This window comes from Kogia breviceps, chromosome 6 (genome assembly GCF_026419965.1).
Source record: "Kogia breviceps isolate mKogBre1 chromosome 6, mKogBre1 haplotype 1, whole genome shotgun sequence".
Lineage (NCBI taxonomy): Eukaryota > Metazoa > Chordata > Mammalia > Artiodactyla > Physeteridae > Kogia > Kogia breviceps.
The window spans coordinates 32,826,713-32,841,704 of NC_081315.1; the positions used below are offsets into that span (position 1 = coordinate 32,826,713).

The 14,992-nt window shown below is 45.6% G+C and overlaps 1 protein-coding gene across 8 annotated transcripts in view; it reads left to right on the forward strand.

The window, feature by feature from the left end:
* The first annotated feature begins 1,346 nt into the window (after positions 1-1,346).
* Positions 1,347-14,992, forward strand: part of TMEM131L (transmembrane 131 like) — a 160,360-nt gene continuing 146,714 nt past the window's right edge. For 6 of the 8 annotated variants that reach the window (XM_059066667.2, XM_067035703.1, XM_059066668.2 and 3 more), the window contains exons 1-3: positions 1,347-1,552; positions 2,227-2,297; positions 10,732-10,769. In XM_059066667.2, the coding sequence (XP_058922650.1) occupies positions 1,429-1,552; positions 2,227-2,297; positions 10,732-10,769 (233 nt within the window). In that variant the 5' untranslated portion in view covers positions 1,347-1,428. Of the gene's footprint in view, positions 1,553-1,741; positions 2,135-2,226; positions 2,298-2,527; positions 2,691-10,731; positions 10,770-14,992 lie in introns of those variants that run through there. The other 2 variants (XM_067035707.1, XM_067035708.1) reach the window with 2 other exon arrangements.

Genomic DNA, 14,992 nt, shown 5'->3' on the forward strand with positions numbered 1-14,992 from the left:
CTTTTTTTTTCACATCGAGGTTTTATATTTATGCTAACCTTCTTAAATGTTTAGTTCTGGCCAAGCAATGAGGCTATTTAACCTTGTTTAGAGTTATGCCCAGACAGTGTGAGATTGGGTTCACAGTACTGTATTATGTCCTTGGGAAAGAGAGGATCCATAATTGATTTAGTCCTTCTCCGCATCTGTCCTGCTATTCGACCACTGCTTTGCCATTGTCTAGACTCTACGGCACCAGAAGCAATTAAATAGAAGATCAATGTAAGCAGACAGGTGTGCCAACGGTCACTTACCCTCTTCATTCTACATGGCTCATATTCTCTGAATTTCATTCAAGCTACTCTGGAAGCAGGAAATTAACTAAAAATATCTTAAGATTGCCAGTACTTCCAGGTCGCGCAAATAGATCCCCGAAAAAATCCTGCTCCTGATACCGCTGGCAAAGGCATGATATTAACTTAAAAGAGATCTCAGATCTTAGACGTACTTTTTAGTTATAGGCATCAAAAAATGTAGTTCCAAGTATCATTTATATTACCCTGTGAATGTCAGAGACAGCTACTCACCACGTCCTTGACCCCAACCAGGTTTCGGAAGAGGCTGACTAAATTTTGCAATAGGAATCCGAAAGGAGTGTGTGCAGGGTCTTTAAAGCTCTAACCCCCCTAGGAAGAGGCTTCCCCACCTGTCACAAACTGGACTGTCTCCACAGTGGGGGCCGGGCCCACCACCGCCACGCGGCGCTGAGGTCAGCCTCTCGGGTCTTGGGAGAGCTCTTTTTAATTCTAAATTACAGACTTTGCAGCCACCGGATATCCTCGTTGCAGAACTGGCAGTAGCCATGTGGCTGCACTCGCCTTTCCTGACAACCACTGCATTATTTCCACTAATACCCTGTCGGGGGCTCTCGCTGGGCGACTCCTCATTCTCACCTCCCACCGCCGCCCCTGCCCCTGTGGGTAATAACCCGATCGTGGCCCGCGTGCCCAAACAAAGAGGAAACCACCCCAAAGTTCTTGGCGATAGTGGCCCGGGAGCCCCTCCCGCCAGCTCTCGGCGCCCCTGTCACGCCCGCGGAACGTGCCCGGGCCCCGCAGCCTCGTGGGGGGGCAGCCGCAGGGCGCCGCGGGGCGGGCCCGCAGCCATGTGTTCTGAGCCGGGCGGGGCGGCGGCCGCGGCCTTCGCATTGTCCACGTTCCCCGCGCCCCGCCGCGCTCCGTCCCTCCCTATCTGCGGCGCACACGCGCGGAGCGAGCGGCTCGCCCGAGGCTGGCCTGCAGCAGCTGCGGCGGCGGCGGGGGCGGAGGCGACGCGGCGCGGGGCTGGGCGGGGCAGGAGGCGCGGGGGCGGGCCCGGGGCGAGGAGGCCGGGGCGCCAGCTAGCGAGAGGCGAGCGCGGCGAGCAGCGCAGAGGAGCGCGAGCAGCAGCATGGCGGGGCTCCGACGCCCGCAGCCGGGCTGCTACTGCCTCACCGCCGCGGCCGTGAACCTCCTGCTGGGCGTCTTCCAGGTCCTCCTGCCCTGCTGTCGCCCGGGAGGGGCTCAGGGACAAGGTCAGCCTGGCGCCGCTCCGCTGGCTTCCCTCTCCACCCCGCCCCCCCTTTCTTTTGGGGGAACTGCTGAAAGCTATAAGAGGGCGAGGGGGGGAACGGGAAAGGAGGAAGGAAAGCGGTTGCAATTCCGGGCTGGTACCCTTTGCTCACCGCGGCGTCCCCTCCGGCACCCTCCGCCCCCCCGCCAACAGAAAGCTGGGAAGTCGCGGGGCTCGGGGACCGCGGCGCGGACCGCTAGCCGCGCGCGCCTCGGAGCCTTTGTGCGCGGGCCCCGGGCGCTCTGGGCGCAGCCCCCGCTTTGTGTGGCGCGCGCTGGGGCCCCGCCGCGGCCCGGCTTCCTGCAGCTTTGTTCCCCTAGCCTGGCTGCCCGGGCCGTGTCCCGCACACGCCCGTCCCAGCTGCTGCGGGATGCGGAGCGCAGGGTCCCGTGGCGTGGCCTCTCCTCTCCGTCCCCCCAGTGCTAGAGCCCCCGAGCCCGCACGTCCGAGGGGCCACCGGCTCGCACCCCGTCCATTGTGTTCCGATCTTCGGCTCGGTCCTCGGGTGGCCTGCGCTTCTAGAAGGGAAGGGAGGCTTGTTTTGGTGAGGCGGGTGCACGGGGGGACAGTCGGGAAACAGGAAGCGTTTCTTTTCCGTGCATTAAAAACGCGGTGTGTTTTTTGGTGTTGGTGCAGCTGTCGAGCCCTTGCCGAACGTGGTGGAGCTGTGGCAGGCGGAGGAAGGGGAACTCCTGCTGCCCACTCAGGTGAGGACGGCCAGGTGACAGGGCGGCTGCGCGGGTGCAAGGGAGGAGAGGCCCGGAGGCCGCCGGCCCCCACGGCGGCACCGGCGCTTGGGCCACTTTGCAAGGCAAATAAACGGTCGGGCCAAGCCTGAACACCTGGCCACGGTGGCCTGCCCGGCCTCCTCCCGTGCCATGTGACAGGGCGTGAGTCACGCCGGCCCCAAGTTCAGGAGGTGGGAGCCCAGGCCACCTCAGCAGGGCCGCGGCCGGCGGCTGCGGTGCAGAGGGGAAGGGCGGGCGGGCCCCTCGGCCGCCAGCGGTCAGGGGTGGGCGAGGGACCCGTGCCCTGATCTCTCCGTGAGCCGTGCTGTGTGCCTGAGGACTGCGGGAGGATGCAATATTGATTTCAGAAATGTTAGTGAGTGGTCCTTGCCGTTGGCATTAAGTATCTTTGGGATGAAGATGTGACTTTAAAGGATTGTAATCTTGGGTTTTGTCCAAGTGTCTTTAATTTGTGTTAGAATACACCCTCTGGTTAAGAACTTGAATTTCAGGTTTTGGATCCCCCACCCCCACCCCGTGTGATATAATGATTGCATGTGGAAAAATCATTACTAATGATTTGTTGGAAATCTGGCATCATCAGATTTACTGCTTCAATAGATAGAGTACTGCAAAACCTTTGTGTTTAAGATTTAACTTTTAGAATTTCTCATTGACTGCAGATGTACACATTTAAATATAATATTGTTGACTGTTTTTCATCAGCGACAGTAGTGACCCCAAATGCATGTTTTGGATGGGTGGGGGAGTGGTTTGAATTGTAAGGGAATAGTCAGCTTGTGTGCCGGTAATTTTTAAGATGTTCATTACTTCTCACATTGGTGGCAGCGCTTAATTCTATGTTGTCTCTTGTGGCTGTTTAGAAAACAGGATGTGTAGCTATAACTTCACTGGCGGGGCTGTGCAGTTTTACATTTCAGTGTTCTTCCTCCTATGTGGATCATTTAGAGGGCTGGTTTTGAGATATTTGGAATATTCATTTTAACCAGGGCTAATGAATAACAGCTTCAAGGTGGAGAGGTGATTTTTTTAGAGGAAAAATGTACTGGACCTTCCCTGAAGGCCAGCAGGCTGAATGAGACCAGTCCTTGGAGAAAAAGCCCCATCAGGATGGGGAGCAAATAGTCTGTCCTTCTCTTAGAAGTTTATTCCTAAATAGATTTTTTCCCCTGATTGTAAAGGGCAGATGTGTAGTGTTACAAAAACGCAGAAAGATGAAAAGAATGAAATGGAAATCACACAACTCCTGCTGAGAGAACCGTGCTGAACATTTGGCATTTGACTTTTCACAAATGCAGTTATAGTCGTATTTGTGTATATCGGAGTTTTCAGCAGAGGCGTTAGTGACACTTTGGGCTGGAGAATTCTTTCTTGTGGGGGACTGTCCTGGGAGCATCTCTGCCTCTACCTGTTAGATGCCAGTGGCAGTCACTCCTCCCTGCCTGCAAGTCGTGACAGCTAAAAATGTCTCCAGACGTTGCCAGATGTCTCTGGGGAGCAGAATTGCCCCGGTTGAGAAGCACTGGTGTATAGCTATACATTTTTGCATTTTTACTCAGTCGTTACCTCTACCTCTTCCTGGTTAGTGTAGGAAGCCAGCCCAGACTGAAAGGAAAGGAAATGATAGACTTTCATTTGTTACAGCATTAGTCGAAGGCTCAGTCTCTGTGCTCAGAGATGGAAATGTCGAAGCCCCTGATATGATGAATGATTTTATTTATAGGCTCAAAAGTGATTTTATGTAAATCTTAATTGGTTTTGTTTATATGTATAATACAGTTTGTTTTGGTTAAAAATGTTAGAATTTTAGAAGCTGTTCTCTGGAATACTCACTATAGAAGCATTTATACCTAAGCTCTTTTAATCGAAGCTATAATGAAAGTGAAACTGATATTCAAAATCATTTTCTAAATACTCCATCTATATGTGTATGCTTTAGAGACTGTTTTACCCTACATGTACCTTGGTGAGGGTGAGGATAGATATGGGTCTGTCTGTCTGTATTTATCTAAGCTGCATATCTATCTAAATTGCACGTGTGTGTGTGTGTGTGTATGTGTGTGTAAACTGCAGAGAGTTCTGAAGAGAGTTATTTTTAGGGAATTCTTTTCAAAGTGTTTTGAATTTGTTCAGAAAAAGTTCCCTCATGTGTGTCAGGGAGTCTGTTGAAAAGAGAATATTTATAGGTGTTATGTAAATATGAGGGTTTTCTGCCTACTTTGTAAGTTGGGTTCCTTTCAGGAAGACTTAAAAGATGGCTTCAGAAGCTACGATTTTTCAATGATCAGTGAAACAGGAACGTCTGAAGATGTGGCATTAAAAAATTGAATACTTACATTTGCCAACACTCATTATTTATACATATAATATATATGTATATATATTTTGGACATGTTTTCTATAGATTGGGCCTTTTTTTTTCTTTTTTTAATGGGTCTCTTAAGTGACCAAGAACTTGAATAATGCATCATTAGTAAAGCCAGATATAATAATTGAATTGTTATAAACTGCCAGCCTTATAAATCCCTCTGGCTGGGCTTCCAGGATTTGACTCAGGGCTCCATCGCTTTCCACCTCTCTGTCCTTGGTTTCTTCATCTGCAAAATGGGGTTAATAGTGGTGCCAATCTCAGAGGATTTTGTGAGGATTGAGTGCCTTGAATTTAGTAAGCGCTTAATACAGGTTACCTGTTTTTTTGGCAGTATCTCATCTGACCCCTAGATTTGGTCACTGGAGAGCATAGAACAGCTTTCCTGCTTTGAAGGGGCTGAACCAGTGCAGCTAACTCAGTACTATCATGTGCCCAGCAGTTGCATAGATAAGTTACATTATTCATATCTTTTTGTTATACACTCTTTTATGTTGTAAAATGTTTTGGTCTAAGAACATTAAAACTTGATCCATGGTGATAATGAGAAGGAAGAAAAAAACATGTAATTTTATTCTTAGATTTACAGGATTTTTCTTCTCTGACTCTACTTCATTCATGCTTTACCACACTGACTCCAGAGTGGTGATGTTATATAGAAGCCAAACAAATGTTTTCGTCAAAATGTTTTATTGTCAAGAAGTGATTGCGTGCAAGGTACTGCTTGGTGTACCTTCTTACTCCGCCTTCAAGGTCAGAAACTTCCATGACCCCCTGTGAGCCACTCTGGCCCTCGGGGCCTTTTGCAGTGTGACCTTGTCTGCAGCTCCGCTCAGTCCTCTGGCACACTCGCCTGCCCCTTGACCATGCAGGCCCAACATAGATCTGTTGAATGAAAGCACAAATGCTATTGCCCTGTCGTTTGTCCAAGATCAGTCCTTCCTGACCCCTAGCTTGGCCGTGGCACTGTCTCCATTTCTCCTCCCCTTTGAGTTTCTCGAGTGTCTGGATTTTTTCCTTTGTCTTGTGTGTGCCTTGTTGCCCTAACTGGGCTCCCCTTAAGAGGGTTTGGGTGTCTATGCTTGGGTGCCCCGTCGTGGCCACGATGTTGTGTGTGCAGTAGGCCTTCAGGGGTTCATCCTGGTGGAGGAGAGGCAGTGCTCAGTGTCTTGTCCAGTTCCCCTATTCATGAAGTTAGCCACTCCTGAAGACGGCAGGTGGAATGCCTTAGGCGTTGAGTTCCTGTTACTGTTTAATAATCACATTTCTGTATCAGTTCTAGGAGCAAGAAGGGCAATCTACAGTTTGTTCATTTAGTCCATTCAGACTTCACTGGGGTGAGAAGCCTCACTCCTAAGGGCCGTGGTTGGGTTTGGGACGTGGACATCGGTGCCGAGTAGGAGCTGTTTCCTGATGCAGAAGCATGTTGGTCTGAGAAGGGATGCCTGGCCCGGATAGGCCCCTGCGGTACAGTGATGAATAAGAACGTTTCTGCCTTGAAAAATCCCGTGTCTTGTTTATTTTGCCCACTTAAGCCTGAGTGTGTAAATATCAGAAATTGGTAGAAAGTGAAACAGGAAGTGGCCCAATGAGTATCTCAGGTACCCTGTGAGGTAATAGTCTCTCGCCCCAGGCTGGGAAGCATAGACTAGCATTTGGAAATCTTTTTGCTTAGAAATTTCTTTTTGGTTGAATCAGATTCCACTATTAACATAGAAAAATCATCACCAAAGTGGGTTGAGTACTACTGGCATTGTTTAGCCCTCTACGAGTCTTAATTCATATTAAGATCCTAAAAGCTATGAAGTATTGTGAGCTGATTTCATATGAGGACATTGAGGCACACAGAGGGTAAGTAACTTGCTCAAGGCGATAAGAACACGCACAGCAGTGGTGAGATTTGAACCCAGGCGGTGTTTAGCTCCAGAGCCCAATTTTTAATTAATTAATTTATTTATTTTTGGCTGCACTGGGTCTTCGTTGCTGCGTGCGGGCTTTCTCTAGTTGCGGTGAGAGGGGGCTACTCTTTATTGCAGTGCACGGGCTTCTCATTGCGGTGGCTTCTCTTGTTGCAGAGCACGGGCTCTAGGCGCGCCGGCTTCAGTAGTGGTGGAACATGAGTTTAGTTGCTCCGCGGCATGAGGGATCCTCCCGGACCAGGGCTCGAACCCGTGTCCCCTGCATTGACAGACGGGATTCTTAACTACTGCACCGCTAGAGAAGTCCAAATGAAGTTTTAAAAATAGTTATATCTACTGGTTTAAAAAATTTTTTTATTGGAAAAATTTTTATTGAGCTATTAGTCACATATAGTGTTATATTAATTTCAGGTGTACAGCATAATAATTTTATATTTGGAGCTTTGCAAAATAATCACCACAATAAGTCTAGTTAAGATCCATTACCATACATAGTTACAAAAATTTTTTTTTCTTGTGATGAGAGCTTTTAAGATTTACTTTAAAAAAAAAAAGATCTACTCTTAGCAAATTTCAAATAATGCAGTACAGTATTATTAACTGTAGTCACTATGCTGTGTATTACATCCCCCATACCTTACTTATTTTATAAATGGAAGTTGATACATTCTGACACCCTTCATCCATTTTGCCCGCTCCCCACCTCTGCCTCTGGGAACTACCAATCTGTTCTCTGTATCTATGGACTTGGTGTTCTGTTCTGTTTTGTTTTGTTTAAGAGTCCACAAGTAAGTGAGGTCATATGGTATTTGTCTTTTTCTGTGTGACTTATTTCACTTAGCATAATGCCCTCCAAGTCTATTCATGTTGTCACAGATGGCAAAATTTCATTCTTTTTTATAGCTGAATAATATTCCAGTGTATATACATACCACATCTTCTTTATGCATTCATCTATCAGTGGACACTTAGGTTGCTTCTGTGTGTTGGCTATTATAAATCATGCTGCAGTGAACATAGGTGTATATATATCTTTTCAAGTTAGTGTTTCAGGTTTCTTTGGTTAAATACCCAGAGGTGGAATTGCTGGGTCATATGGTAGTTCTAGTTTTAATTTTTTGAGAAACCTCTGTACTGTTTTCTATAGTGGCTACACCAGATTACAATCCCACCAGCAGTGCATGAGGGCTGCCTTTTCTCCACATCCTCACTGACCTTTGTTATCTTTTGTCTTTTTGATGATAGCCATCTCACAGGTGTGGGGCAATACCCACTAGTATTTAAGAAGCACCTAGACTGTGCTTAGCCCTGCAGACATTTATGGAGCATGTACTGTGGGCTGAGCACTGTTTTAGGTACTGGGGATGTCATGAGGAACAAAAGAAGAAAATCACTGCCCTTGTGGAGCTGGCAGTTTAATGGAGGCATATAGATAATAAGTAAGAAATAGAATAAATTATAAGTTATGCAGTTTGTTAGAAGGGCATCAATGCTATATGGTGGCAGATTGGAGGAAGATTTGGGTGATGGCAGTTGCAGTTTTACTTCAAGAGGTCAAGGTAGGTCTCTTTGAGGAGGCCTGTATTTGAGCTAGACCCTGAAAGCTGTGAGAGAATTGGAATAGCTAGCAAGGTCCCGAGGCACTGCCAAGAGGGAGTGGGGAGAAATTAAGGGGTTTGGTCCCTGCCCTTTGAGAGCTCGGTGTTGTTGGGGAGATAAAGCTGGATCCAGGTGCTGAAATGTAGGAACGGAGCGGAGGGAGAGAGGAGCAGTGTGTATTGGAGGGTCTGTTAAGGCTTTGGGGAGGGAGTGGCCGCTTAGAGACTTGCGTTAGCCCAGAGCCTCACAGGGGAGGTGTGTTTTATGCTTTGAATGGGAGCCAGAGCCCTGCTGAAGTGTGGCTGTAGAGGTTGGGATGGGTGTGTCAAGGTCAAGTGACGGTTGCTCAATTCCAGGTTCAGGAGCTTGGAGGTTGGTTCTTGAGCAGAGATTAACACGGTGACCTTGACTGCTGGGTCCCTAAGTAAGGACTGATGTTGAAAAAGATTGGTCTCACAGTGGCACACAGGCTGGGTTGAAGGCAGCAATCTTTAAAAAAAATTTTTTTAAATTGGGGTGTAATTGATGTACAATATTAGATAAATTTGGGGTGTACAACATAGTAATTCACAATTTTTAAAGGTTATCCTCCATTTATATTTATTACAAAATATTGCCTATATTCCCTGTCCTGTGCAATATATCCTTGTAGCTTATTTATTTTATACACAGTAGTTTGTGTCTCTTAGTTCCCTACCCCTATCTTGCCTCTCCCCCTGGTGACTACTGGTTTGTTCTCTATATCAGTAAGTCTGTTTCTTTTTTGTTTCATTCACTAGTTTGGTGTATTTTTTCAGATTCCACATGTAAGTGGTATAATATAGTATTTATCTTTCTGTGTCTGATTTATTTCATTAAGTATAATACCCACCAGGTCTATCCATGTTGCTGCAACTGACAAAATTTCATTCTTTTTATGACTGAGTAGTATTCCTGTGTGTGTGTGTGTGTGTGTGTTTGTGTGTGTGTGTATGTGTGTATATCACATCTTCTTTATCCGTTCATCTGTCGATGGACACTTGGGCTGCGTCCATATCTTGGCTACTGGGAATAGTGCTGCTGTGACCATTGGGGTGCATGTATCTTTTTGATTTAGTGTTCTTGTTTTTTTTTTTCAGATATATACCCAGGAGTGGAATTGCTAGGTCATATGGTAGCTCTATTTTTAGTTTTCTGAGAAACCTCTATACTGTTTTCCACCGTGGCTGCACCAGTTTACATTCCTGCCAGCAGTGGATGAGGGTTTCCCCCTTTTCTCCACCTCCTGGAAAGGCAGCAGTCTTAAACAGAGTGAAAAGCCCGTCAACAGTGGTAGCGCAGGCCTGGGGTACTGATGGCTTGGGCCGATTTGCCGGCAGGAGGGATGGAGAAGGACAGGTCTGAGCTGTATTTCTGATGAATGGGAAGATCTTCACGCTTGGAGGTGACGGCAGGAGAGCCGTGTAGGACGACCCTCAGGTTTGCCCAGGGTCAGGGAGTGTGGCGGCCTCTTCGACACAAGGGGGCCCTTCCCTTGGCAGGGACCCCTGGCATTGAGAAGTCTGGTGTCGTTGTTTCCGGGGAGAGGGTGCATAGAGCCTGGAGGTGTTTGGCGGTGGGGCCGCAGCTGTGGGTTAAGTGGTCCTGCACGTACTGTGGGGTCTGACCTAACGTGCCCGAGCCTTGGCTCCTGTGGGAAGGTTGGTGTTTATCTCCATGTGTGATGGAGTGAGAAGCTGGAGCTGCAGATAGGGATTGGGGCTCTGTGGCTCCAAGAGTGGGTTAACAGCCAGAGGGTGTTAGTGAAGCAGGGTCTGGGCCCAGGAGGATTGGGGGCAGGGCAACCAGCAGGGCCTCGGGCTGGGGGAGCTGGAGGCTCAGGAAGGGTGGGTATTTCCGCGGCCAGCGGTGCAGCTTCGGGAGAGCATAGAGCCGTGCCAAGAGCACGGGTGCCGGGCAAGTGCCGAGGTGGCGTTTAATTGGATCTGCCCTTTTGCTTCTGTTGCAAGCACCTTCTCTTTTTTACCCACCTGGTATGTGACTTCTGGTCACAGTGTGGCATGGTAGGTCTCGGAGAAGATTTTGGAAGCGCATTTGAGTGAGATATTTATGCCACTTATAAGTCAAAATCTATCAGGTGCTCATTTAGGGGATTCTTTATGTTTGGGGATTTTAATTATCGTTGAATTTTATCTTATGCGATTAAACTTAAACACCAAAAAAAGGCTTTTGGAGAGAGGAGTGATGTCAAACCAATTTTGAGACTGTGTTTTGGTGGCGATTTTAAACAGGTAGCATGTTTACTTACAGTGAACATCTAAGGCATCACTTGGGAGTTTCTGGCTTTCAGTGGTGCCATTCTAGTGTCATTCTTTTTTTCAATAAGTATTTATTGCGTGCCTGCTGTGTGCCAGGCACTGGTATAGACAAGTTCATCACCCCTGTGGGATTTGAAGAACTGTTTTTGTTTTTTGGGAAATTTTGTGTTTCTTTGAAACAACTGTTAAAGCATGTTCTTTCTCAATAGGGTGATTCTGAAGAAGAGGAGGAGTCTCAAGAACAGAGGTAAGGAAAAAAATGGGAGCAAATCCATGCTAAGTTTCTCTGCCCACTTTGGATGCTGTCTGAAGTCTTGGGATATGTCTGTGTTTATGTATTTAACATTATCTGTGATATGCCTTTCTCTTTGGCATTTGGGGTATCTATACTCTCTAATAATGAATATGGCTTTGTTTTAAAATAAGGCTGCACAGAAAGCTGTTAAAACACGCCCCCCCCCCCCCCAACTTCACTTTCCCATGGCGTGCATACACCAACCTGTTTACAGACATCTGTTGAGCGTCAGGCAGCGTGCTGGGTGCTGGACGTAAAACACTGCCCAAGACCTGTTTGCGTGTAGTAGGGAAGTCAGACATTACTGTAAACAAAATAAAATAGTTATGCTTACAATAGGAACTATCAAGAATTCAGTTGCTGTGGTAGAGAATCATGAGATGGATAGCATGCTTAGGTGGTTGGAGGTGACGTTTGAGCTGAAGTCTGGAGGCTGTGTGAGAGCAGCCAGGCATCGAGCGGAGGGAATGACAGGTGCAAGGGGCCTGTGGTGGGAAGCACTGGTGGCAATCCAGGGACGTGGAGAAGGCCAGTGTGGTTTCATAGGATAGTGAGATGAGGTAGGACCTTAGAGGCCATAGTGAGGAGGTTCGGTTTTAATTTCTTTAAGTGTGGGATGAGTTGTTAAAAGATTTTAAGCAGGGGCCAGCAAATCAAAAGATGTAAATTACAGTTTTTAAGGGAATGCTTTGGCCAAGGGGCACTCTTGGTTAGTTGCTGTCAGACTGGGATATCTGGTCCCTTGGAGATACCTGAAGACTCTAAGTGGTACCTGGGCGTGGGGATAACTTTTCAGAGAATCAGCTTCTGGATCCCCAACATCCACATATTCTCCTAAAACTGATCTGAGGTCGCAAGTTCTCCTTTTCCACCTCTTCTTTCGCAGCAGTCTCACTTCTCCACTTTGCCAGACAAAGGCAGACCTCCTTCCGGGCCCCGATCCTGCTTCTTGCTTCATCTTGGGCAAAGGGACAGTTTGAAGTATTGGTTAGGAGAAAGTGATTTAATTCTGGATGATGAATTCATTAGTAACTTTGGTGGTTTTCAGATCTTTACTCTCTATAATATTGAAGGAGAATCCAATCAAATTGTCAGTTGTTAGACCATCATAAAAGTGATTTGCAGATAAAATGCTGAGGGAGTGTGGAGCGTATAGGGTCAGTGCTGTAACAAAGCTCCTTCCAGTCACATCTATGTATGTGAACAAGCTTTTTCAGTGTTTACATTAAAAAAAAAAAAAAGGGACAAGGAAAATAAGATTAAACTGATGCTAATTAACCCTGTCTCATTCTAGCAGTAATAGTCATATAAACCAATTAGGGGGGAAAAGTTCCATAAACCTCATTAAAGGATGCATTTTCAATAAAATTTGAACTCTTATGTTTAATTAACTATCAAAATTTGTAAAATTTGTTAGATCAGTTGTGTGCTAATAAAAATTATGATAATTCAGAAGAAAACAATTTGACACTTAGACCCTGTGGTCACAGGATATTTAAAAAACCCCAAGATCTCAATTTATACCCATAGTTTTGTTGAAAAAGGCTTTGAACATAAAGCTATATTAGGTTAAAATTTTTTTTTTTTTTTTTTTTTTGTGGTATGCGGGCCTCACTGTTGTGGCCTCTCCCGTTGCGGAGCACAGGCTCCGGACGCGCAGGCTCAGCGGCCATGGCTCACGGGCCCAGCCGCTCCGCGGCATGTGGGATCTTCCCAGACCGGGGCACGAACCCGTGTCCCCTGCATCGGCAGGCGGATTCTCAACCACTGCGCCACCAGGGAAGCCCAGGTTAAAATTCTTTGAGGGAATATCCAGCAATATAGGAAAGCTTATCTGTATATTTTTAAAAATGAATAATGATGGATATCATTATATGGTAATATAGATTCCTTTGAATATATTTTAAAAAGTGAGTTTTATTAAAAATGGCAATATTTATAATAGACCAGAAATTGCATTCTTTGCAAACATTCAAATTCATAGTATAACATAAAACATTTTTTTCTCCTTGACTCATATGTATGTTTTTAAAATTTTTTTTTAATTGAAGTATAGTTGACTTACAGTGTGTTCATTTCTGCTGTACAGCAAAGTGATTCAGTAGTACAGCATTTTAAATGTTGGGGTTACTTAAATATACGGGGCAGAGTTCAAAGTTTGTCACAGTCCTATCTGAGTGGGAGCAAGAAGAGCTGAGGAATGCTAATGCTGGTTCTTGTTGAAGGTGGTGCAGAAGGAGATACGTGGAAAGTTCTGAGAGGTGTACTGTATTTTCTATTTCATTTTTTAAAAATTGTGGCAAAACATACATAACATTTATCATTTTAGCCACTTTGAAGTGTGCAGTTCTGTGGCATTAAGTACATTCACATTGTTGTGTAGCCGTCACAACCACAGAACTTTTCTATTTCATTTTCTTTTGTTAAAAAGACGCTGGTTGCCACTACTGAACTGATTTCAAAACTCACAGTTTGGTCCACCCTGATTTATATGTTTTAATCTTCTCGATATCAAATATTCCAGTGTTTTGCTGTTATTTTATCCCTAGTCGCTTTCCTTTTAGCTGGACTTCCAAGCCTCTTGGGTTTTTTTTTTCTTGTTGTTGTTGTTGAGGTTTTTTGCCTTTTGTGTAAAGGCAAGATGCTGATGAAGGTTGGATGCTGCAACCAGAAAACCTTCATTGTGTCCATTTTCTGAAAATGTAGCTTCTGGTGTTCTCTTCTGAGTCTAATGAATGAATTCTCTCTGAGTCTAATGTCCTGTGATGGGTCAGTCAGTCACCTAAGTACTTACTGTTCATTTACCTTCTACTGTGCAGTTGGGATTTTTTTAAAAATGAAGATTTTAATACCTGCCAATCTCATAGAATCTCTTGCTACTTTTAAATTAGGCCTTTTGCTTTAGCATAGGTTTAGATTTACGGACAAGCTGTAAAGATGGTACAGAGAATTCCCATTTACCCTTCACACAGTTTACCCCAGTGTAAATGCCTTATGTTACTGTGGTACGTTGGTCACAGCTAAGAAACCAACATGTGTACATTACGGTGAACTAAACTCCACACTTTATTCGGAGTTCCCTGGTTTTTAACTAATGTTCTCTGTCCCACGATCCTATCCAGGAGACCACATTTAGTTGTCATGTCTCAGCACCCTCTTGGTTGTGACAGTTTGTCAGACTTCCCTTGTTTTCGAAACCGTGGCAGTTTTGAGTTCATCCTTCAATTTGGGGTTGTCTGAGGTTTTTCCTCATGGTTAGATTGAGGTTATGGGTTTGGGGGAGGAAGACCGCAGTTATAAGTTGCCATTCTCCTCATATATCAAGGGTATCGACTGTCAGCGTGACTTAACACTTTGATGCTGACCTTGACCACCTGTCTGAGGTACTGTTTGTTAGCTCTCTCCACTAAAGATCTTCTTTTCTTACCTTTTTCCATACTACACTCTTTGGAGGGAAGTCATTAAGTGGAATAAGCTCCACCTCCATAAATTATTTAGAATTCCTCTGTATGGAAGATTTGTCTGTTCTCTCTCATTTATTGGTTTATTCAGTTATTTATTTATGTCATGGATATTTATTTTATACTTTGGGTTATAGGCCAATACCAGGTTTGCCCTAAATGCCATTGATTCTTAACCTTATTTATGAAGTCACTAATAGCTCCTTACACATTTTTCAAACATTTGTGTGATTTTCATTTTAATTACTACCCTGCTATGCTAACCTTAATGACATTAAGGTGAACTTGAAGTCAGCACAGGCAGCACATATGAATTCCACAAAACGAATGCTCTGTCTCTGAGAGAACCCATGTAGAGGAACAGCTAGTAACTTGGGAAATAGATTTGACCGTAAAACAGAGGCTCAGTACATCCTAGGAAAAGTGTCAGTGGCACTGACCTCTGTCCCTGGAGAGAGTCTGGGCAGTGAAGGGGGTTCTGTGTTTCCCCCCCCGACTGGCCAAGGCGGGGTCCTGGCTGGACCACTGTAGATTCTGGGGCGCAGGGTTCTAGAGCAGCTTGCCTGTGATCTCAAATAGAGCTTGGGAAAGCTTTTAGGGTAATTGGCCTCCTTGAAGATTTTGTTTGTATTATCTTGACTTCATCTTCTGTGAATGCTATGTAATTTTACTTGGTTGAAAGCCAGAAAAGCAGTATTTGAAAAACGTTCTCAC